Source organism: Falco rusticolus, chromosome 14 (genome assembly GCF_015220075.1).
Source record: "Falco rusticolus isolate bFalRus1 chromosome 14, bFalRus1.pri, whole genome shotgun sequence".
Classification (NCBI taxonomy): Eukaryota; Metazoa; Chordata; class Aves; order Falconiformes; family Falconidae; genus Falco; species Falco rusticolus.
The window spans coordinates 647,997-671,774 of NC_051200.1; the positions used below are offsets into that span (position 1 = coordinate 647,997).

Genomic DNA, 23,778 nt, shown 5'->3' on the forward strand with positions numbered 1-23,778 from the left:
TGTGCCCGGCCCCACGCAGCTCCCGCGGGCCAGCTCCGCCGCCCCCCGCCGCGGCTGCCGGCAAACGTGGTGCCGTATCCCCGCGCAGCAACAAGCGTTTCGGAGGGGGGGGGGAAGCGAGGGCACCGCAGCGCTGCCGCCCCCCCCCCCCCCCCCTTCCTGGGTGCAGCCCCCCCTCGCTGCGGGCCTCGCACACACACACCCCACCAAGCTCGGGGCTGCCGGGTCTCCGCCGAGCATCCCGCAGCACGCCCGGGAGGGGGAGGCGGAGCGGCTGCCCCCACCCCCCGCGCACACACCTTGCACACCCCGAGCCGCCGCTGCTGCTTGTGCAAGGTCGTTCTTTCTCCGGCCCCCGCCCGCCGCCCCGCAGCGCTCCCCGGCCCCGCAGCGCGTCCCCGCCGGGATGTGCCTCTGCAGGCAGCCCCGGCCCTGCCCCTCCGCCGCAAGCCCCGGCCTGCTCCGGCGCGGCGGGCGCTGCTGCGCATCGCGGCACGGGCGGCCCACGCACGGCCCCAAGCACGCGGGCACGGGCGGGCATTCGCACCGCCGCCGCGCACATACGTGTGCACCGCCCACACACACCCCTGGCACAGGCACGCACATGCACCACCGCCGGGCACATGCATGTGCGTGCTCCCACATGTGTGAGGCATGCTCAGCCTGGGCATGGGCACGCACATGCACTGCCGCTGGGCACACACAGGTGCACCGCTCTTGCAGGCGCATGCACAGGCATGGGCGATCACACGCACTGCCACCATGCACACATGCGTGTGCCGCCCACACAGGCAAGGGCCAGCACATGTGCAGGCAGGGGAGAGCACAGCCACCATGGCCACGCACATATATGTGCACTGTCCCCGCAGGCATGGACAGGCGCGTGCGTGGGCATCAGCAAGTACACACATAGCTGCCATGCCCATATGTGTGAATGCAGGCACCCATGAGCAAGCATGCACATCCCAGGCATGGGACGGCACCTGTACCACATCCGTGCACGTACATGTGCATGAGCATGGGTGAGCACACATGGCACCACCATGCACATACATGTACGCCACCCACACATGCAAGGGCATGCACATGGCTGGCACAGGCAGGTATGCAGACTGTGGCTATGCACATACATGTGCACACACCCATGCATGCATCAGCATGCAGTGCTCAGACATGAGCGAGCAAATGCACTGATGTCATGTATGTGCATGTGCCCACACCCATGCAGGCACATGCATGCACATGTACAGGCATGGGTGAGCACAAATACTGCTGCCATGCACATATGTTTGCACACATCCATACATGCACAGGCATACGCATCCCAGGCATAGGCAAGCACGCGCACTGCCTCTATGCAACTACATATGCATATGGCCACACATGCATGGGCATGCACAGGCATGGATGAGCACATGCACTGATGCCTCCACACACTTAGTTGTGTGCACACACACACACACACACGCACACAAACTATATGAGCCGGCAATGTGCACTTACAGCCAGGGTGCATCACCAGCAGCATGGCCAGCAGGTCAAGCGAGGGGATTCTCCCTCTCTGCTCCGCTCTGGTGAGACCCCCGGGAGCACTGCACCCAGCTCTGGGGTCCCCAGCGCAAGGAGGACACGGACCTGTTGGAGCGGGGCCAGAGGCGGCCACAGAAATGGTCCGAGGGCTGGAACCCCCCTGCTAGGAGGAGAGGCTGAGAGATCCGGGGTTGCTCAGCCTGGAGAAGGCTCCACGGGGAGACCTTGCTGCGGCGTTTCAACATCTGAAGAAGGGCCGAGAGAGACTTTTTACCAGGCCTGTAGCGACAGGACAAGGGCGACAGTTCTGACCTGAAGGAGGGCAATTCAGCTTGGACATAGGGAAGAAACGTTTTTCGATGAGGGGGCTGAGGGACTGGAGCAGGTTGCCCAGAGAAGCTGTGGATGCTCCATCCCTGGGACTGGTGAAGGCCAGGCTGGGGGTGGGGGGCAGGGTTTGAGCAATTTCATCTAGTGCGAGATGTCCCTGTCCGGAGGGTTGGACTAGATGGTCAAAGATCCATCCCAACCCAGACCCTTCTGCGATTCTATGGTGCACATGCATGCAGACACCTTGCAAAGGTGTATTTGTATAGGAACACGCTCCAGGGTGTGTATATGGAGCTCACATGCATGTGTGCACACATATGGGAGTGCCCCCAAAAATACCATGGGGAGGGAGAGAGGGCCTGGCCCTCCTCTTTCCACCCCACAGCATGCACATGGCCCTGGCCTCGTAGTATGGGGACCCATAGCCCCTGGTGCCCAGCCCTCAACCACTGCTGCCCTGTGACCTCCATGCTGGCAAATGACCAGGCCTGGACAAGAGTCCCACATCCCCCCACCCCGCCATGGGCCACACCCAGGGGCAGAGGGCCTGGGTCTCCCTCATCCCCCACCTTGTGTGTGACTTTGCTCTTTGGGCTGTAATAAGCAAGGGGGCAGGGGGACCTGCTGCGGGATTTGGACCTCCACATTTTGGGACTCCCTGGTTCACACGGGGGGAGGGGGGGGGCAGGGGGCTTGGCTCTCACTGGAGCATCGCTACCCCCCCATGTCCTCATCCTCCCCCACCTCCTGGTCCCTCAGGACCGAGGGCGTGGGATACAGGGATATGGACTAGGGAACTGTAAAATGGAGCGGTTACAGTGATGGTGAGACAGACAGCATGATCAGGGGCTACCCCAGTGTGTCTGGGTTCTCTCTGCACCTCTGGGAGACCCAGTAGCCCTGCATGCTACAGTGAGCCTGCTGGCCTGCAGCTCCCCTGGGGTCCCACACAGGGAACCCCAGGACCCCCACCCCATGGCTGCATCCAGCGCAGGCACTGAGGGTCTTGGTACCCCGCAGCCTGGCTGCATCCCATGCTCTGTGTCCATGGTCCTGCCTGGCAGCAGTAGGAGCTGCATGGAGGGGCAAGCAAGTCTCGAATGGAGACTATGGGGCACAAATACATGCATCCCCCTCCCCATATGCCTGCAGTTACCCATATGCATGGGCTTGCACGTGTGGCCGTGCCCACACACACCTACACACCTACACATGCATGCATTCACCCATGTGCACTTACCTGCCTGTGTATTTGCTCACCTGTGTGCACACACACATGTGCATGCATTCATATGTGCACAACACACATACATGGACACATTCACCCTTGTGTGTCCACCCACATGTGGCAGTCACTCGCCACTGGTGCTTGTGCTCCCTGGCATGGGGCTGTGCTCCTCCCAGCACGTGTGCTCACATGTATGGTGTGTACTCATCTGTCTGTGCATGTGCGTTCAGGTGCGTGTTCCTGCATTCACCTGTGTGTGTGCGCGTTCAGCTGTGTTCTCACGTGTGCGCATGCATTCACCTGTGCTCACGCATGTGTTCACCTGTGTGCACTGACACGCATGTGCCTGTATTCCCTCACGCAGCCACGTGCTCACAATCAGCATGCTTTCAGCCATGCACCTACATGCTCCTGCATTACCCTGGTGTGTGCTCACACACTCACCCCTGTGCACATGTGCTCACCAGCACATGCATGGGCTCACACACAAGCACATTCCTGTGTTTCTGCACCAACACGCATGTGCATGTGCTCCAACATGTCACCCGCTGATGCATGCCCATGCCCACCCACACGCACGTGTGCTCACACACCTGCTCTCATGCATCTGCTTGTGTGTGCGTGCACACGTGCCCACCCCGCGCGCGCTTGCTCACACACGTGTGCTGGTGCCACCCAGCGGCCGACACTGGCCCTGCACTGCGGCTCCCCCCTTTTTGCCCGGGATCGTGGGGCTGCCACGCGTGGGCAGGGGCCAGCGCTGCCCTGGCATGGGGATGAGGCACCAGGCCCTGCTCCCTGGTGCCCGGCTGGCACACAGAGGCCCCGAGAAAGGTGCTTTGCCAGCAAGGGGACGGCAGCCATGCCCACCCATGCTGCCCTGGTGTGCTGGGGTGAACTGGGGCACCCTGGAGCCAGCTCAGCAGCAGCAGCATCGTGCCACCCCGCTGAGCACTGCCACCCCCACTAGACACCCCCCCGGCCCTGATTCCACCCCAAAAACTCTGGAGGTGATGCTGTCACTGTGAGTGCCAGGGACAATGCTACAACTGTCACCCAAGCACTGTGCCGCCTCCATGTGCCCCTGGGGAGGGGTCCAGGCCCTGTCCCCTGCCTTGACCCAGCCTGGTGGCACTGAGTGCAGAGGACTCCCTGCCCATGGCTGAATCCCTGGTGCCTGTGGTGCCACGGGAGCATTTGGGTCCCAAGCATTTGACAGGACCTGGCTCAGTCTAGCTGGGGCATCTGCCCCTCTGGCAGTCACTGGCCAGCCCCAGTGCCACTGGCTGGGGCTGCAGGGACAAACCACACGAGACACAAGTTGGAACAGTTGTGCAGCTGCTGCTGCTCATTTAGTGTGAGAGAGGCACAATGGCACGCGGCAAGGCACGGACACCAGCACAGTGACCTACTAAGTAAGGGATGCCAGTCCCCCCAAGAGCAGCATATCCACCACTGGGTGCAGTCTTTGGTCCTAGCAGTGTTCCTGGGCAGGCACAGGGCATGGCTGAGATGGGGGGCATGCGGGGGACCCCATTCCTGCCAGGCACTGTCCCAGGGCAGGGCCAGGTAGGTGTGGGGCATAGTGTTCAACGGGCTCAGGGGCGTGGGCAGCCACACCGGGGTGTGTGTGCTGCAGTGCCAAGTGGGTAGGCACGGGTGCCGCCTGCACCCTGGGGCTGGGCTGCCCAGCTATGGCCACCCCTAAAGGGGCTGGGGCCCACCCCCAGCTGCTGCCGCTTCCATGAAACCCCTGTGCAAAATCAGCAAGGCACCTGCCCGGCCCATGGGGGCATACAGGCAGCGGCAGGGCAGATGGGATGACCCAGCGTGAGGTCTAAGTGCTATTTGGGGCTGCTGCAGCACAGAAGAAGGGGACAGGTACCCCATTTCATCCTTAGGGTGGTTTTTCCTCTATTAATCCTTCCCAGTGCTGGGGCAAAGGCTGGAGGCAAGGGCTAGATGAGGCTGGGTGGTCCCTGTGCCCACAGCACTGGTGGCAGGGGGCACTCACAGCCCCTGGTCTACTGCTCCCAGAACCTCCTCCTCTGGCAGGGCACCATGCCAGGGCACCGCAGTGTCCCCCGGTAGAGGGGTGCACAGCACTCACCAGCACCGGCGCTGGCCCCCTGCAGTTCCTCAGCCGGCCGGGAGTGGGTTAAAGAACTGCTAACCAGGGCCATTGTTTCAGACACAATGGAGAGGAAAAGGATGCCCGGGGCCGAAATTCTTTCAGCTCCCATCGGACAGACAGACAGAACTGGACAAACAGACATGACAGACAAATAAGACATGATGGAGTGCAAGAATGGTTTAACCCTTCCAGGCACTGCTGCATGGGGATGCTCTGAGGCAGCCAGGGGGTGTTTAAGGCACTCGGTGCAGCACCAGCTGCGGGATAGCCACTGGTGTCCAGGGCAAGGTAGAGGGTCCCCTGCAGGCACAGAAAGACCCGGGGAGGGGGGGACAAGATCCATCCCCCTGGTCGTCATGGGCCACGGGGAGCTGGGTGGCTGTTAGAGCCCAGGGCAGCTCTGTGGCACGATCCGCCCTGGCCTGTGCCTGGCGGGCACCACCCCCTCCCCTGCTCAGTAAACTGGAAAAATAAATAAAAGGCAGGGGCTGGACAGACAGACAGGTGCAAGGAGAGCCCTTGAGGGGCCAGCAAGCTGGGGCCATGGTCAGGGTCCTGGGGGGAGGCTGGTCAGGGGGCTAGCAGCCCTTGGGGGCCTGGCCGAGGCTTTCACGCAGGCACCGGAGCTGCTCCTGGCCCAGCTTGATCTTCTCCTCCAGCTCCCGCTGCTCGGTGATGAGGGCTGACTTCATCTTGACGAAGTGCTGGTAGTCCTGGAGGTGCTCAGCAGGCAGGTATCGCGCCACCATGGCACCCACCGCTTCCTCCCGCCGCCCCACATGCTCCTTCAGCTCCTTGGCATCCTCCAGCTGTGCCACCAGCAGCCTCTGCTTCTCTCGCAGGGCCACCTGTGGGCAAGATGGGCAGCAATGGCACAGGGTCCCGCACCCCGACACCCCACAGGTGCCCCCCTGCCCCGTGCTCACCTTGTCCTCAGTGGGGGCATGCGGCCCTAGGCTGCCCAGGGCAGCCTCCACCCGGGCCAAGCGACCCGAGAGGGAGAGCAGGAGATTGACCACCTTATCCAGGTCGCCCACGAAGAGGCGGTACTTGTCAAACTCCCCTGGGGTGCAGAGGGCTTGCAGGCGGGCAGCCACATCTTCACCCAGTGCCCCATTGGCGCTGATGTCCTCCTGCAGCCCCCGCTGCGCCTCCTGCAGCACGGCCAGCTTGCGGCTCAGGCTCTCAATCAGCTGCAGCTGCCAGAGGGAAGGGGTCAGGGGCAACTGGGGCCACCCCCTGTTGGGACCTGGGGACCGGCACTTGGGTGCAGGGGTGCCATGCTGCACTGTGCCCCGCAAGCATCTGGCAATGTCCCCGATCTCTGCAAGCACCTGGCAGTGTCTCAGACCCCGTGAGCATACAGCAATGTCCCCAGTCCCTGCAAGCACCCAGCGCCACTCCTGGTCCCTGTGAGCACTCGGGAATGTCCCAGTCCCTGCAAACACTTGAGCAATGCCCTTTGTCCCTGCGAGCATCTGGCAATGCCCCCAGTTCCTCTGAGCGGATGCTCCTGGTTCTCAGCAGCAGCTGGTGACGCTCCCAGGTCCCAGAAGCACCCAACACCCCCGGTCTTCACAAGCACCTGGCAATGTCCCAGCCCCTGTGAGCATCCAGCAGTGCTTCTGGTCCCTGCAAGCACCCAGCAATGTCCCTGGTTCCCCTGAGGATCTGGTGATGCTCCTAGTTCCCGCAAGGAAGTAACGATGCCCCACTCCTTGTGAGCATCCAGCAATGTGTCTGGTCTCCAGAACACCCAGCGATTGCAGTGGGAAACCCCGAGGGCATCGTCCCCAGCAGTGCCCACTTTACCTTCTTTTCCACCAGCTCATGGTCCACCTCTTCCTCCTCATCCTCTGAACTTCTCTCCACCTCCGGCAGCTCCTTTACCTTGCTGAGCGGCTCAGCTTTGCCCGATGCCATGCCATAATATGCTGGGTAGGATGCAGAGCTGGCAGTGCTCCCAGGGGGCGGCGAGATGGGCTCGAAGCCCTGCCTGCAGGGACACGGGCTCAGCGCCGTGGCAGTGGGGTACCGCCTGTCCTCAGCACAGTGCCCGGTACACCCACGCCAGCCCTACCTGTCCTGCGCCAGGGCCTCCAGGTGCCAGTCCCGCCGGAAATGCTCCCGCCGGGGCTGCCACTCCCCCGCCACCAGCAGCTCGCCCATCACCTCGGTGGCAGTGCTGAGGGGGGCCGAGGGGGCCAGGATACCAGCCAGGGAGCGGTCCCTGCCTGCCACATCCCACAGCAGTTCCTTCGAGTCCACATGGTGGGGCTGGGGCCGGCCCCCCTGGCAGCTCACCCCCTCTGCTTTGCCAGGGACAGGCTTGGGTGCCTCTGGGGTGGCAGGGCTGGGGCCTCCATGCAGGGGCAGGGAGCACTCACCCACACCATGGGGGCCAGCCCAGCCCCGCTCCTGGTTCCGGCTGAGACTTTGGGGCTGCTCCTCCGTCTCCCAAGGGCGCTTCACCTTCGGCCGCTCCTCCCCAGCCCCTGCCACCCTGCCAACACCCATGTGGAGGCACCCACATCAGCTCCCCTGCCCACCCATGGGGGACATGTAGGGCCATGCCCACCCCAGGGAAGGACACCCCCGCCCCCAAAAAATCCCATAGCTTGCCCCAAGGGGTGGATTAGGATGCTCCAACACAGGGTTCGAAGGGCCACATGTCCCCAAAGCTACCCCGTGCCCAGGCTGTGCCCACAGCCCCGCTCCCACCCCCACGTCATGGCGGCACTTGCCTGCAAATCTCGGCACTGCCAGCATCGGGCTCAGGCATCCTGTGGAGTGACCTGGGGGGCTCAGGTCGGGGCCAGGCACCCGGTGGGGCAGGGGAGCGAGCGGCATGCCCCCAGGACCAGCCCCCCTGCTCCCCACTGAGGCTCTGGGTCCGCTCGCATACAGCCTCAGCAATGCTGTAGGTTGGCACAGGGGCAGCGGTGAAGGCAGAGCCATGCCCAGAACCATCCAGCAGGCGCTGGGACATCCGGCGTTGCCTGTACTTCTCCCAGTTGGGGGGAGGCGGGCGGGGAGGTGGGGGGCCCTTCTTTTTGGGGATGCCAGAGGGGTCCAGCTTGTCACGGAGAAGGTTCCTTTGGTCGCGGCCCCGGGGGCTAGCAGGCTCCAAGTTGAGGTGGCTTTCAGAGAAGGCTCTGCCCCGCAGTGGGCGGTGCAGGGGATCCGGGGGACTCTCGGGGGAGCAGGCCAGGCGGTCACCATCCCATGAGAGGTCGTGCGTGGATGTGGCCCGGTAGCAGGGTGTCCACTCCGGCTCGGTGCTCTCAAAGCACGGGTGGAAGGGGCCAAGCCTTGGGAAGCCCAGTTGGTGGTGGGAGAGCTCACTGGGGAGAGAAAGGGGCACCCATCCCCCCTGGATAGTCACCCCCCACCCCCAGCAGCTCATGCCCACCCCTGCCGCAGTTTCACCAGCTGGAGTCACCCAGTCCCACTAGTGGGGAAAGCCTGGGTTCTCCCAGTGCCCCTGTGCTGGATACAGCCCCCCAGAGACACTCCTAGCCCCCTGGCGACAGGTATGGAGGGACTCCCCCGCCACGGGCACCTCCTCACACCCCCAGGCCCTGCTTGCCCGTGGTGGCACGCGCCCCCACTTTTCAGGGTACAGCACAGCTGCGGCCAGGGCATTAAGGGAGGCACTTTGTACATCATCACCCAAATCACAGTGGTCCCTGTGCCTCACTAGCAGAGGTCCCCACCGAGTGGCATGCACGTCCTGGCAGCTGGCATGGGCTCACCTGACGGATTGGCTGGCTTTCCTGGTTATTGCCGGTGGTTCCCACTCATCTGGAGGAAACTCCTGCATGGTTGGAAGGAGAGGGAGTGTGAAAGCGGGGTCAGCATTCCCCTCTCCAGCAACCCCTGACCCCCAGGCACAGTAGGCATGCATGGGGTCTGCAGGGCACCCTGTGGTCACAGCACCCCCACCCCAACCCACAGTCATGCTCTGGGAGTGCAGGGTGGTGCCGGTGCTGCTCCCCAGCACAGTACTGGGGGGCTCACTCACCGTGGCAAAAGCTCTCCGGGGGGGCCAGGCGTCACTCTCCTCCCGCCCAGGGCGGGGGCCTGGACAGTAGCAGTCGGGGCAGCGTGCCCAGGGCTGGGGGTGACAGCGACAGGTGTGGCTGCGCGGCAGTGGTGGGGTGCACAGGTCCCTGCCACAGTAGCGGCAGGGCTCAGGGCACAGGGGAACCCCGCAGGGGTAGAAGCCCCGCAGGTACTCCAGCTCGCCCGGCCTCCCCTGCGGCTTGTAGCAGGGGGGCTGCTCCCGGCAGCACTCAGCATAGAGGCCGGTGGAGGCCGGCTGGCTGGGTGATGGGGGGCCATAGGTCTGGTCCATGGAGAGGTGGCGGATGTCCCGGCGCTCGGGGCCGTGGGGCTGGAAGGCACCAGGATCACACGCCGAGGGCTTGCTGTGCCGGGGTGGCACCGGCCGGCTACTCTCCTCAAAGAACCGGCGGCGGTCGGCAAAGGGCAGGAGGACGGCCTCATCGGTGCCCCGTGGCGGGGAGCTGGGGGCCGCAGGCCCCTGGCTGTAGCCCTCCAGCTCACCAGGACTGGGCGAGCGCTGCAACTGCAGCTTGTGCTCTGAGGACCAGCGCCAGTGGCCCCCGCCCGTCCGCACCACCCGCTCCGGGGATGAGGGTCCTTTGGGAACCGGCAGTGGGTCAGGGGTGGGGATGCCCCGGTCCTCCGAGCAGCTGGGGTTCCTGCCATCCTCGCTTGGCGCAGGGCTGAGACGCTTGGCTGGGGCACGGGGTCCCTCCACCAGCACGCTGCCCTCGGGGGGCTCCTCTGCCTCCTCCACCGGCTCCTCACCAGGTGGCGGGGCACCGGGACCCCGGCTCTTCTGCAGCTGGGCCTTGCGCCGCTGGATCTCGTTGCGCAGGCTGGTGGCAAAGCGGTCGCTGCGGCGGCGCATCTGAGCAGAGCGGTGGGGTGGGCCCCCAGCCCGCCGGCCCCCTGCCCGGCTCTCCTCCTCTGCCGGCCCCTCACTACCACGCACTGGGCTGGCCCCCTGCCCATCCTGCCCACAGGCTCGCTGCAGCTCAGGGCAGCAGCGGCAGGGCGGCAGGCAGCAGCATGGCTCTGGGCAGAGCTGGGGGTCCTGGGCAGCCACCGCAGTCCCTGGCCGGCTGCCCTCAGGGTGCAGCGGGGAGAGGGTCCAGTGGTGCCCATCGGGGGCCGGTGAGGCTCGCCCGCTGCTGGAGCCCACCTGGAGGGAGCGGAGCTGGGAGGCCAGCAGCTGCTCAGGAGCACTGTGCCGGTGTGGCGCATGGCCCTTGAGGGGGGACAGCAGCAGGTTGTCACCTGCTGCCATGGCATCCGGCACCTGGTGCATGCTGCCATCCAGGTACAGCTGGTCACCAGGCTCCGTGCCCTCCCCCCGGTGTGGCTCGGCTGGGCATCGGTTGGGGTGGGAGCTCAGCGTGTAATACTGATTGGCAGAGAGGCGGTCCTTCATGGGGTATGGCACTGGCATCCTCCCACCTGCTGCCTCTGCCTCCCTATCCCTCTGGCAGAGGAAGGTGTCAGAGATCCATCGACCCTTGGCATGCAGCATGTCCACCGACACTGACACCCAGCGCCTGTCCCCTCTGCCGGCTGGGGCTGCCCGCAGACTGTCCCTCCTGACAGGGGGCTGGGGGGGCATAGGCACCCTCCAGGCCTCGGGGTGCTGGCTGGTGGGTGGCTCAGCCCCTGTGGTCAGGTAGCGCCCGTTGGGGGGCTTGCAGGAGCCTTGGAGGCTGGAGTCGACAGAGGTGGTCTCCTCAGGGCGGAGGGAGAGAGTGCAGTCAGAGGTGAGGGAGCTGGTGGAGAATGAGCTGTAGGCTGAGTCCCGCTTGCTGTGGTAGATGCCCTGGTCAATGGGTGAGGGGTCGCCTTCATAGCAGGCCTGGCCAGGCTGGTCCAGGCTCTCCATGCTCCCGATGGAGCTGCTCCGGTCGGTGCTGCAGTGCCGGGACAGTGGGTTCCACTGCAGGGACAGCTCGCTGCCACCCGGCCCCATGCCGGTGTTAGGGGTGCCCGCCACCCCCCATCTTGATCCCTGCCAGCCCCTCTGGTGGGCAAGAGATCCCAGGGAGCCAATGCCCTCCCACCACATACACCCCCCAGGATGGGGAGGGCACAGGCCAGTGCAGCCCTCGCCCGCCCTTCATCCCCGGGCTTGGGGGCAGCACCAAGACTGCCCCAGTGCTGGCAGGGGGAATGGGCTCAGGGGCGCAGGGTGTGCGTGGCTCCAGCCACTCAGGCCCTGCCCACACCGGCAGCAGGGGCACAGGGACTCGGCAGCTCCTGGCCAACTCCGATGGAGCCACCGCCCCTTCCTGCCCGGAGCCAGCAAGTCATCAGGCAGGGGAAAGGGCAGCACAGGCACAGGACACGGGGTGATGCCTGACAGCAGTGCGGGGCAAGCAAGCACGCGCACACCCCACACCCCTCCCGCCCCAACCCAAGTAGGTGCCCTGCCAGCTCCCTCCCCTTGTACGGTCCCATGGGTGCCCCTGGGGGCTGGTCAGGGGGTCTCACCTGACATCACACCCCGAGGGCCAGGAGAGGCTGAAGGCATCAGCAAGGCAGTGCATGGCAGGGGCGTTGGGGCGGCTCTCGGTGAGCTTGGCTACATGCCAGGAATGGGGCCGGAGGACGGGCACGCTCCTCCTGCCAAGAGCAACAGCAGGAGAGGACAAGAATGGGGAGGAAGCTGGGCCGAGGAACCAGGGCTGAAGTCACTTCCTACGGGGCTTCCTGTCCCCCCCAGGCCAGCACCCGCTCGATGAGGACGGCAGGGAGGAGCGTCCAGCCCTGCCAGCACCCAGTGCTGGGCAGTGGGATCCCACGGTTGCCCCCCACCGCTGATGGGGCTCCCCTGCCTGCAGCAGCCCCACTGCCAGCATCAGCAGCGGACCGAGGACATGGCCCCAGCACAGCCCAGAGGCAATGCCACGGCAGGGTGAAGGTCCATCCGTGGCAGCCATGCCAAGGACCCTGGGGCCACATCTGTGTCCCCAGCACAAGCCTGACCTTCCCCCTTGTTCCTCAGTCCCTCAGCATCTGCAGCAATCTGGCCACATTGTGTGCCCAGGGAGGGGTCCCCAGGTGCCAAGCCCTGTCCCACCCCCTGTGTAAAGCAGCTGTGGGGGTCTCCAGCCACCCTAGCGCACACAAGCAGCGACGTCCAGTGCCACTGCACAGACACACGGGCAGATGCCACCTCCTGTACCCGCCAAGTGCCCAGCGCTGCCCCAACACCTGCTGGGTGACAGGGGTGAGCAGTGGGGTTAGCACAGTGGTCCCACCCCCTGCCCGGAGCCCCCAGACTCACCATGGATGATGCTGAGCCCCAGCACAGCCCCATGGCACCCCTTGTCCCGTGGGCAGCGCCCTGCGCTGCCCCAACCCCTAGGGACCGCTGGAACAGGAGCCCGGTCGGGATGCAGCCAAGGGAGTGGATGCGGGTCGGCAGGGGGGTGGACGGACAACTGCACAGCCCAGCCCTGCCTCTCCTTCCTTTCCCAGGCAGGCAGCAGGCAGGCAGGCAGGAAGGGAGAGGAGCGGCCACACTCTGAGGATACCGCCTAGCAAGGGGGTGGCGAGCCTGCCGCACTGCCCTGGCTCTGCTGGCAGCACCCTGGGCTGGTGTCCCGCCCACCAAGGGGTGCTGGCAGCCATGGTGGGGCTGCCCCCTACCCAGTTACTACCCTACTCAGTCCTACGCCAAAGCACGGAGCACCTCCAGGCTGGGGACGGGGGCACTGCCAGATTCCTACCAGCGCCCCAGGCAGGTGATGCCTCCCAGGCCTTGGCACCACCCTCCGCCCCCCCGCCCCCCAACACGCAGCGCAGCCAACCTGCGGACAATCATCTTCAGGGTGCGGTAGGAGCCCTTGATGAGGATCAGGGCCTCCTGGCGGGACCCGTATAGTGGCGTCCCGCTGATGTTCACCAGCTCATCGCCTGGCTGCAGCCGGTGGGACAGAGCAGCCTTGCCCCCATCCTCCACCTGGGCAACAAAGAGGGGTGGGGTGTTGGGGGGGGATACAGCCCCCAGAACACCCTGGGGGTGGTGGTGCCAGGGGAGAAAAAGGCTTCAGAAAGGGGTGCCTGCACCCCAGGCACTGCAGAGGGATCTGCAGCGCCAGGCTCCCCCCCTGCCCCAGTCACATGAATTTCTGAGCAAGGAAAGGGCATCAGGGAGCGGGGGGAGAAGAAAAATGTCCTGTCCCAGCAGATTCCCCCGCAGGCGGGGGTAGCACAAGGGTTCTTTGTCCAGCACGGGTGCCAGCCCCCCACTGCTGCTCCCAGCCCCACGTCAGCCCTGCTTGGGCACCCGCAGTTATTTCAGTGCCTGAAGGATGCCATCATGCTGTGTGCACGCAGTGAAGCCAACAGCAGGGGAAGTGCCGAGCTGTGCCTGGCCCTGGCACATGCCTACCCCATCCTGCCACCCACAGCCAAAATAAGCCTGGTACCCCATACTGCCATGGCGTGGACGACACAGCGCTGCCAGAACTGGGGGGTCCCAACAAGTCCCCTCTGCCCCAGCAGGTAGGTGCAGTGTGGGCAGTCCTGGGGTGAGCAGTGCCCAGCTGGGACAGGCAGAGTGTCTGGGGCTGACACAAATTTCTGTCCATCCTGCCACTCTCAATGGCCTGGTACCACCGTGCCTAGCCCCTCACACTGCAAGGAGGACAAACGAGCCCAGCTGCTGGGCTGCATGGTGACAGTGGCATGGGGTATGCAGGTGCATGGGGCAGGACCTGGGGTGCAAGTCCCCATGCCCAGTGTGGATGTGGAGCTTGACCTGGCCAGACCCTACAGCTGCCCGCAAGGTGACGGGCAAAGCTGGCCTGCCCTGTGACAGAGCTCCTCACCCTGCCCTGCCACGTCCAGTCCAGCAGAGAAACATGTTCTGCCTACAATGCCTGTGGTGCCATCTCGGCAGCCAGGCCCTGCTGCAGGGTGGCACCTGCACCTTCCCAGTGGGCTGGCCACCAGGCACACAGCCCTGGGCACCCCTTCGCAGCCATGGTGCTGGACAGGGGCTCAAGGAGCAACCTGCTGCCCACGGGCAACATGGCACCCGGTCCTGCCCAGTGTAGCACTGCCCCATGGCTCTGCCTGGCACAGCTGTGCCCAGCACCCCACAACTCCCCATTTTTTCAGGGACCTGGGGACTGCAATGCATTGCCCAGGCTGGGCACAGCCTGACACGCCTACCTGTGCCGGTAGGCTGCCCTCCCACCCCAGAATCAGCTGTGGGGATGCCTTCCTGGGCACCGCGTCCACAGCTGCCTGCAAGGGCACTGGCTGGAGCACCTGGGCTTAACCTCTGCCATGCTGCTGCCCACCACTGGGCTGCTCCAGCAGTGCGGGCTGGCAGGGCAGGCTGTACCTTCACCCCAGCCCTTTGCCCAGCCAAGCGCCCACCCAGTCCCACCTGCCATGGCCACAGGGCTGAGTTAGCTGTGACAGGTCCCCCTCCAGTGCAGGACACCACTGGGTCTGCACCCATGTCTGGGTCACCACACACGCCAGGACGGACAGACACAGCTCAGCCCTGGCATTGCTCACCAGGAGCTAAAACTGGCACAAACAGCCTCTTGTTCTGCATTCACCACCAGTAAACTCAGCGCTGGCAGCCAAACCCTGCTGCCTGCTGCCCTGCCTGGCTGGGCCAGCCCTGAGTGCTTCCCTGACATCACCCCCGGTGTTCACTCTGGGCCCTAATGGTGGCCACTGGCTGGCTCACAGGATTATCTGCCTGCCCCAGGAGAGACTTGTCCTAGAAAGCACAGCAGCCGTGGCAGCTCCTGAGCTGTGCCCACCCTGCCCCACACAGAACTCCCTCCTTGCTCCCAACGTGCCTGAGGGGGCCTGTGCTGGGGGACACTTGGCAGCTCCACAGAGAATCCAGCGTGCCATGGGACTTGCCGCAGGAAGGGATCCCGCCCGCAGCGGGCTCAGGGGCCAAACTGTCCCACTTAGCGCCGGGACCCCTTTCCCCTTTTCGGCGCGGGGGCCCCTGTGCTGCCGGTGGGGGCTGCGCCCTCCCCACACGGGCCAGCACGCACACACCTCGGCTGGCCGCGGCGGCGGAGTGGGCGCCCCGGGGGACCCTCCCTTGAAAGCACAGAGCGCTGGAACAAGCCCCCTTTGTTTGCAGAGCACACGCGGTGGCGGCGGCCCGACCGGGGGGGGAGCGCGGGAGCCGGCACCCCCGTTCCGCAAGGATCCACCCCCCATTCTCAGCGGCAGTCGGGAGCATCCCCTGCCCCCCCTATCCCCTCCGCCAGCAGCCGGCGGACCCACCGGGAGCCCCCACCCCGAGGCCCGGTAGCGAGTCGGGGGGGCGGGCAGTGCCCCCAGCCCCCAGCCCCCGGCAGGGCTCTGGCTCCCGCCCGCCGCCGGTGCCACCCCAGGGCGCAGGGCAGGGACCGGAGTCACTTTTCCAGCTCCCCCAGCCAGACCGCGCTGCCCCGCGTCCCGGCGCAGGGCGTGGAGGGCCCGAGGGGGCAGCCAGCCCGGCTCGGGGCAGGGAGGCAGCCCCGGGGCCGCGGCACAGCCCGGCCCGGCAGCACCCTGGCCCCGGCAGGACAGTGGCACCGGGCGGGGAGGCGGCCAAACCGCCCGGTGACAAGGTCTCGGCCGAGCTCCGCGGCGCGGGGGACGCACTCCCGGCTGCCGCTCGGGTCCCAGCGGGTGTCCCAGGAGGTCGATGCCCCGGCGGGGCCACGGGCATCGGTGACCCCCGCGCGGCGGGACGCTGCGGCCGTAAGGGCCCCACCCTCGCCCTCCCCGCTCGCGGGGGCGGGATGGACCCCCGCGCCTCCCCCCGGCGCGGCACCGCACCCCGACACCAGCCCTCTCTCCCGGGCACGGCCCTGCCCAAGCGCTTAGGGGGTGCCGGAACGGGACGGACTCCGGTCCCCTCCACCGTGACCTCCAACGTCCCCGCAGAGCCCGGTCCCGGGGGTGCCCGGGGGCGCGGCACCCACGGGTGAGCACGTGAAGGGAGGGGCCGCGCCCCGTGGAACGGGACCGGGGGGGGGCCCCCCCGTCGCCAGCCCAACGGATGTGCCGGAGGAATTTCTTCCTGCCGCCGGGCCTGGGCTGTCCCTCCGCCTCCTCGGCCCCCACGGTCCCCGCTCCCACTCTCCCCCGCGGCTCGGCGTGGCGGGTCGCGGGGGGACGTGGGTGCGGGAGCCTGCCACGGCCCCGCCGCGCCGGGACATGCGAACCCACGGCCGAGACTCCCCGTGTCCCCATCGCCACCGCGCACCGGGTGTCGTGTTCCCCCGCCCCGCCCCGCCCCGGGTCGGAGGCCCCTCGCGGGGGGGATGCCGCGGAGCCCACGCGGGACCGCGTCCGGCGGCGCCTACCTTGGAGACGATGAGAGGCTCGCCATGCTCCAGCCCGCCGCGGAGCGTGAAGCCCCAGGGCGCGCCCCCCTGCAGCTGCACATGCACGTACTGGGGGGCGCCGGGCCGGCCCTCGGCCCGCTCCATGGCAGCTACTGCCCCATCGCGGCCCGGCCCCGCACCGCGGAGGAAATGACACCCCCGCCGCCCGGGCTGAGCGGCGCGGGGCCGAGCACGGGGCGGGGCCGGCCCGGCACCGGGGCTGCTCCGCCGCCGCCGCCAATGAGGCGCGGGGGGACGGCTGCGATCGGCTGAGCTGGAACGGCTGGGCTCGGATAGGCACGGCACGGCTTAGCGCTGGTCAGCTTGGCTCAGCAAGGCACGGCATGGCACTTCTCGGCATGGCATGGCACGGCACAGCCTCGCTTGGCACGGCTTGGCTCAGCCCATTTCAGCACAGCCATAGCACAGCTCAGCACAGCGCATGGCACAGCTTGGCACAGCTCAGCACACAATGGCACAGCACAGAACTGTGCTACTTAGTTCAGCTCAGCTTGGCCTTGCACAGCTGGACCCAGGGACCTGCACTGAGCTGCTTGGCTCAGCTTGGCAGAGCCCAGCCAGCATGGTTCAACTCAGTCCAGCTTAGCCCAGCATGGTGTGACATGGAGGACTGGCACAGCACAGCTCAGCCTGGTACAATTTGGTTCAGCATGGGATAGCAAGGGGGCCAGCATGGGCTGGCTGGCCCAGCATGGCTCAGCCCTGGCATTGTGCTGTGCAGCTCTGCTAGGCTGGTGTGTTCCGGCTTGGCTCAGCTCAGTGTGGCCCAGCACAGGGCTGGTATGGTTCAAATCAGTACAGCGTGGCACGGCCAGGGCCCTGACCTGGTTTGGCTCCACTCAGCCTGGTCTGATTTTGCTCAGTGCAGTTCAGCTCAGGTTGACACAGACAAGCATGGTCCAGCTTGGCACAGCATGTCCCAGCCTGGTTTAGCTTGGCCTGGGATGGTTCAGCACAGCGTGACCCAGTTACGCCCAGCACAGTATGGTACTTCCAGGGACCAGCACCATTAGGGCCAGCTCAGCACAGCTCAGCCTGGCATGGCATGGCACAGCATGGCTTGGCACAGCCTAGCCCAGCCCAGCAGCATGGTGTGGCCAGCAGCCTGGCAGTGCTCATACAGGTGCAAGAGGTGCCTGTTTGAGTGGCAGCGAAGTGATGCAGCACCCACCACAGCTCCCTGGGGCAGAAGGCTCCCCATGGCACCCCACCCCAGCAATCACGCTGGCGCCTTGAGCCCTGCTGCCTGCAGATGAGCACGCGATGCCAGCTCCTGTCTGGCCTGCCCACTCCGGCCCCCACCCTGGCCTGCCAGGTGCCCCAAGGCAGGCGTGGCAGCATGGCTGTGCTTCACCTCTGCCTTTCCCCCACGAGGTCCAGGAGGGGCTGCTGTGCCCCTTTGGGGAAACTGAGGCAGGGCAAAGCAGCAGTGGGCAGCAGCTGGGAGTGGTGGAAGTGGATCGGCGCTGGTTCCCCGGGGAGCCCTGGAGTCCCGCTCCTCCCCTTCCCGCCCGGGGCCCGGCTCTTACTCATCTCCTTTGCAGACAGCCCAGCCGGCCGGGAAAGCTCAGCCCTGCCAGCAACGCCCGCGGCCCCCGGATGCCGGCAGGCTGGGCGGGCACAGCGCTGTGGCCCGGGAGGGTGGGCTTGCTGTACGGGGCAGGCGAGCTACCCCCGGGTATGCCCAGCCCTGGCGCGGGAAGAGTCCCTCGAGTTTTTCTTGGCAGCCCTGTCCACCGGTGCCTGCCTCAAACCCCAGCCCAGCCTGGGGGCAGGCAGCCAGGCCATGAGCCCGGTCCTTGCACAGGCTGGGGGGTCCCAGGGCACCAGGGTGGGGCGGTCCTCAGACTGTGGCACTGAAGCCCATCCAGCAGTGACACACGGCCCCCCTTTGCATGGCCTCGGCATGTCCACCACTGGCCTTGCCAACCCCCCCCCCCCCCTTGTTGTGCCCCCCACTCACTGCCAGTGCCTGCCATGCCTGGGACTTTTCCCAGACTCCAGTGGGCTTGGCTGCTGCTGTGCCCTTTCTCAAATAAGTAACCAGGGCTGCCTGGCCAGGCGTGAGGGCTCTGCACCCTGGCTCACGTGTGGCCCCACACCCCATTAAGCACCACATCCCTCCCTGCCCTGGCCTCCCCCGCTACGGCCCTTCCAGACCTTATTGCTGTGTCCAGCTGGCACTGGGGAGGGTGGGCAGCTCCCAGGGCAAGGCAGGCATCAATACATGCCACAGCTGCCCCCATGTCCTTGTGCCCACACCGGTGGTTCCCAACCAGAGCATCAACTCCCCTGACCCTCTCCAGCCCAGCAGGAGAGCAGCACCGTCCTGTGGGGCTGGGCAGTGTACCAGGTGCCCTGCCAGGGGCATGGACTGTAGCTGCCCACACCTTGCCCTGTGGTGTGCCCATAGAGCCTGCCTCAAATAAGCACCATGAAGCAGCACCAGGGCTGGGGGGCAATGTCCCCTGTAAGGGCAATGCCTCAAATGACCCATGCCAGCAACAGGGTGGGCATCACCCTTGCAAATTCTCGACCTTTGGCAAGTGCGAGCAGAGACCTCAGAGCTGGGACAGCCAAGCCCAGTAAAGCTGCAGGCATGGTGGTGCCCACAGCATGGGTACCACTGGCTGACCCGCCTGTGCTCCACAACACTGGAGTCTGGGTCACTCTGCCCACCTGTGGGCCTCAGTGCCATGGTCCCTAGGCTTGATGCCCATCCCTCAGCTGGGCTAAGTAAGCTACTGGGCAGCCTGGCTGTGCTGCTGGGCTGGCCTGGGAGCAGACCCTCAGGCTTTGTGCCTGCTCTGGGCAATGCATGCCAGCTCGCAGCAATGGGCACAAAGGTGCCAAGCCCACTGCCAGAGAGTCTGCGTGGGGTGGGGGGAGCTAGAGGGGTTCTCACCATCGTGGAGCGCAGTGCTGGGCTCCAGCCATTCTCCCCTGGGATGAAGGGAGCTCCTGGCCCTTTAAACCCCGATTGGGGCCATGCCTTTAAAAGGGCCCTGAGAGCTAGGGCCTCTTACTCTGCAGGAGGAGGCTGGTCAGGAGCAGGTGGGCTGAGTGAGCTGGTCCTCCCCACGCACCCCACTTCACCCCCCTCTCCCCTACCCCCCTACCCTGGCACTTCTACAGCCCCCATAGCCAGGCTTCAGTCTGGCTGGCTTGGCCCCTGGTCTGGGTTTTAGTCCGTAATTTGCGCTCCTTTTTGAATACAGAGCCCCCCCACTTTTCTGTTCATGTGCTGAGCTGAAGCAGCTGGCATGGCTGTCCTGGCTTGATAGCAGCTGGCAGCATCCTGCAGTGGCTACAACCAGGTCTGCCTCTCCAGGGGAAAGAAGTATGACTCCAGGCTCCCCCTAATCTTGTTGCCAGCCAGCCTCACCTTGTAGTGCTCATCCACCCACCCTCACACTTATCATGGCTTTGCTCCATCCTTTCACCAGCCTCCTCCTCCTCCTTGCTGTGCCCCTTTCCCAGGCTGCAAACCAGCCCCCACTGCCCCTTGGCTCCCTGCCTGCCATCCCCCCCCTGCCCCTCCTGCAGGCCCTGCAAGTGCGGGCACCAGGCAGCCAGGGCTGGCGAGCTGGGCCAGCAAACAGGCAGCCCCTGCGCTACATGCTGAACCTGTACTGGCGTGCTGCTGATCGTGAAGGGCGACCGCGCCATGGCCGCAGCCTGGGTACTAACACCATCCGCCTGGTCCAGGCCAACTCCCATGAGCGTCAGCCCTGGGCAGGTAAGGAGCAGCTGGGCAGCAAGGGCAGTGTGGGGGCCTAGCAGAGCCAGTGGGGTGGACTTGAGCCCTGAGGGGAGTCTCTGCCTGCCTCCTTCCCCTCTTCAGTGTCCTGGCCAGGACTGGCACATCCTGTGAACTGCGGGGCTGCCCTTGGCTGTGGGGTCCCCCTTGGTGGGTGGGCCAGGCTTGCCCTGCCCCTGGGGTGAGATGGGCAAGTGCATCGCTGGCCCTGTGTGCCACTCACCCCATCCCATCCTGCCTGATGCTATGTCAGGCCAGTGGTGATGGTGCAGAGGATGGGAGTTGCGCCAACCACTCTTTGCCCTCCACCCCAGCAGTGAGCCATGGCACACAGCTGCTGTTTGCTAAGGCTCCTGCCTTCCGTTGGGGCACCTGGCTGTCATGGGCTCAGCTGCCCTGTGTGGGGCCACCGCAGCACCCTGGGAGAGGGCTGTGCTGGCACAGTGCTTCCTGTGTCAACCTAAAGGTGGACTGGCTGTTGCTTCCCTGCAGGTCGCTGGTATGTGCAGCCCCTCACCTACCGCCTGGAGGGCCAACCTGAAGCCGAGCACCTCCTCCGAGCCACTGTAGTCTACCTGCCCAGCCTACCGCTGGCCCATGGTCACCTGCTCTGCACCTTGGAGCTGGCAGCCACTAGCAAGGCACCCGGGGTGCTGCTCAGCCCTGCTGCCCACCCTCGCCGTGGTTGGGCTGAAGCAGATGTCACCCCTTACCTGGTGCCAGGGAATGGTAGCATGGGGAACCTGGAGCTGCGGCATGTCTGTGTGCGTGCTGGCCGGGCGGGGGATCGTGATGCCCCAGTGGCACCTAGCCACCCCTTCCTCCTCCTCTACCTCAATGACACACAGGCTGGACTGGCACCTCCAGCAGTGGAGAACCGTCGGCACCGGCGTGACATGGGGACACTGGCCCATGACCTGCCTGGCTACCTGCGGGAGCAGGGAGAGAAGAAGAGTGACTGCTCCCTGCGCCCGTTCCCCGTCAGCTTTGCCCAGCTGGGCTGGGACCACTGGATCATTGCTCCCCACCGCTACAATCCACGCTACTGTAAGGGTGCCTGTCCCCGTCTGCTCCGTTATGACTACCACGTGCCCAACCATGCAGTGGTGCAGAGCTTCATCCATCAGCTGGTGGATGCCAGCGTGCCCTGGCCCTCCTGTGTCCCCTACCGCTACAGCCCCATCAGCGTCCTCATGATTGAGCGTGACGGTGGCATCCTCTACAAGGAGTATGAGAACATGATTGCAGAGGCCTGCACCTGCCGGTAACACCCACTGCCGGGGCATATCACACCCAGGTTTTGCCTATGCCTGCTGGATCCGGACTTCAGGGTTTTGTCTTGCTCCACTTGGGGCAGGCTCACTGCCCCCACCCCCTGCCACCCCAGCCCTGTGTGGCACTGCTCTGCAGGAAGGTTTTACGATGGCAATTTTATGTGAATTGTAGGTTTTTAAAGGCAGGAGTCTGTGCTGGGGCAGTTGACCCATGGCATCTGTCCTTCCTGCAGCCCCATGGCCACTGCCTGTTGGATTTTTTTTTTTGGGGGGGGTGGGCAGGCAGGAGGCAGGGCTTGGCCCAATGCTCCCAGAGATAAGCTGGGTCCCTGGACTGGAGCACAAAGTTCTTAGGTGGCTGGGTGTCTCTTGGTGGAGCTGGGGCTGGAAGGACAAGGGGTCCAGGTGTCCCCATGCTTGGCACCAAGCTGGTGCTGTCTGTATCTGGTGTAACCCTGCCTGCGGGATTCCTTCCCAGCTCACGTGCACCCCATCCTGTCTAGTCCTAGCTGCAGTGGCATCTCACTGGGCTGGGAATTGGGCTGGCAGGGGGGAAAACCCTTTCCTCCCCTGCAGTTTTGCTCTAGGGGGGCTGTGAAAACTGGAGGGACCTGAGCTGTCAGCTCCTCTCCCAGTGCCAGAGGCCAGGCAGCTGCCTATGCTGGGCTCCATTCACTGCTGCTGCTGCCACTCCTGGGCTTGCCCTATAGCAGGGCTCGGGTCTCACCCTATCCCAGGGGCTAGACCCTTGTCATGGTGTCCCTCTGCTTTCTGGTACCCTTGCTGTCCCATGGGCCTTGGGATCTGCTGGTGTCCTGGCCTGTTCCTGGAGGGGTCAGTCCCACTCCCAGCACCCCTGCCACCTGGCTTCCCTCTATTTATTGCTGACTGTAAATAAATAAATTGATGGATTTTGCTAAAGACCATTTTGGCCTGCTCTTGCTCTGTCTCTGGGGTACGGCAGGCTCCCCCTGCTCCCCTGGGACAGGCTGGTACAGACTGTGTCATTGTGCAGCACTCCTTGTGCTTGCACTGCAGGGGTGGGTGCTGCTTCCTGCTGTGCGAAAGCAGGTAAATCCCAGCTTGTTCAAGCAGGAGCTGTGAGAAGAGCCTCCTCTGCAGTGTAGACCTGCCCTGGGGTGGGGGGGACCAGATGTGGCTGCAGGCAGCTGCCTCAGTGGGGCTGGGGATCAGATGCCTCACATCCCTCTGTATTGGGCAGCTCCTGGGGGACCACAGGGGGCCAATAAGCTGGGTCTCCCCAGGCTATCTGTTACTGTATCAGGGCATTTGGCTTCCAGGGCTATTTTAGGAAGGTGTCTGAGGCAAACCTGCCTGTTCCTGGGCATGATGCCCCGTGTTTGTAAAGCTGGGGCAAAGTTACCCTTCTTTGAGCAGCGAGGCAGGCATAGGTGGCAGCAGAAATCCTTGTTCCCAGTGCTTGGTGGCATTACCAGCTGGGTACTGCCTCTGCATCCTTATCTCATGGCTCTCTCCAGGGTCTCATCCCTTGCTTGGCCTCCAGTCCCATGTAATATTGCTGGTCCAAGCTCTGTGGGCATGTTTCAGCACTTACTCCCTCCTGTGGGTGTTTGCTGTGGGGCAGGGGGCTGCCAGCCCCAAAGTTTCTCTTGTGTCCTGGCAGTGTGAGGAGCTGCAGAGCCCCAGTCTCCTCTCCTATCCCTTGTCCCTATCTGGCCACATCCTGGCCATCTCTAGCCAGGAGACTGTGGGGAAGGGATTGTCTTCAGCTTCTTTGGAATCTCGAGGACCTGACCCCAGGGGAAAGATTTTTCCCTTGTCAATCATTAAGCACGTAGTGTCGACTCATCCAGGCAAGTGATGATGAAAGATGCAGGCGCTGGGCACTGTCCCAGCTCTGGGCACCGCTGGGTGCCAGTGCTCAGTGCTGGCCCTGTCAGGGACCTGCACCCCAGACTGCTGTGCCCCCCCTCGGATCTGCCAGGAGCCCAGAGACAGATGGGCACTTGGGTTTGTCTGTCCCAGCCCTGTGCTCTCATATGCACTGTGCTGGTGGGATCTTGTGCCTGTTGGGCTGGACCCCTTCCTAGGATACC

At 64.9% G+C, this 23,778-nt stretch overlaps 2 protein-coding genes across 7 annotated transcripts; one reads left to right on the forward strand and one right to left on the reverse strand.

The window, feature by feature from the left end:
• Nucleotides 1-4,413: 4,413 nt before the first annotated feature.
• Nucleotides 4,414-16,781, reverse strand: SHROOM4 (shroom family member 4). 6 transcript variants are annotated; one of them, XM_037408383.1, is made up of 11 exons: nucleotides 16,625-16,781; nucleotides 13,094-13,245; nucleotides 11,772-11,903; nucleotides 9,247-11,233; nucleotides 8,978-9,039; nucleotides 7,967-8,566; nucleotides 7,610-7,725; nucleotides 7,303-7,456; nucleotides 7,035-7,218; nucleotides 6,149-6,421; nucleotides 4,414-6,070 (listed from the first exon to the last, which is right to left on the reverse strand). In XM_037408383.1, exons 1-11 carry the CDS (start codon nucleotides 16,748-16,750, stop codon nucleotides 5,801-5,803), a joined length of 4,056 nt encoding a protein of 1,351 aa, XP_037264280.1. In that variant the 5' UTR covers nucleotides 16,751-16,781; the 3' UTR covers nucleotides 4,414-5,800. The 6 variants fall into 6 exon arrangements, with proteins under 6 accessions (XP_037264280.1, XP_037264279.1, XP_037264278.1 ...); XM_037408382.1 differs by having other exon boundaries at nucleotides 7,303-7,725; nucleotides 9,247-11,191; XM_037408381.1 differs by having other exon boundaries at nucleotides 7,303-7,725; nucleotides 7,967-8,533.
• Nucleotides 16,782-20,086: 3,305 nt separating this feature from the next.
• On the forward strand, nucleotides 20,087-21,694 carry BMP15 (bone morphogenetic protein 15). Its single transcript, XM_037407764.1, has 2 exons — nucleotides 20,087-20,405; nucleotides 20,919-21,694. Exons 1-2 carry the CDS (start codon nucleotides 20,087-20,089, stop codon nucleotides 21,692-21,694), a joined length of 1,095 nt encoding a protein of 364 aa, XP_037263661.1.
• The last annotated feature ends 2,084 nt before the right edge of the window (nucleotides 21,695-23,778 follow it).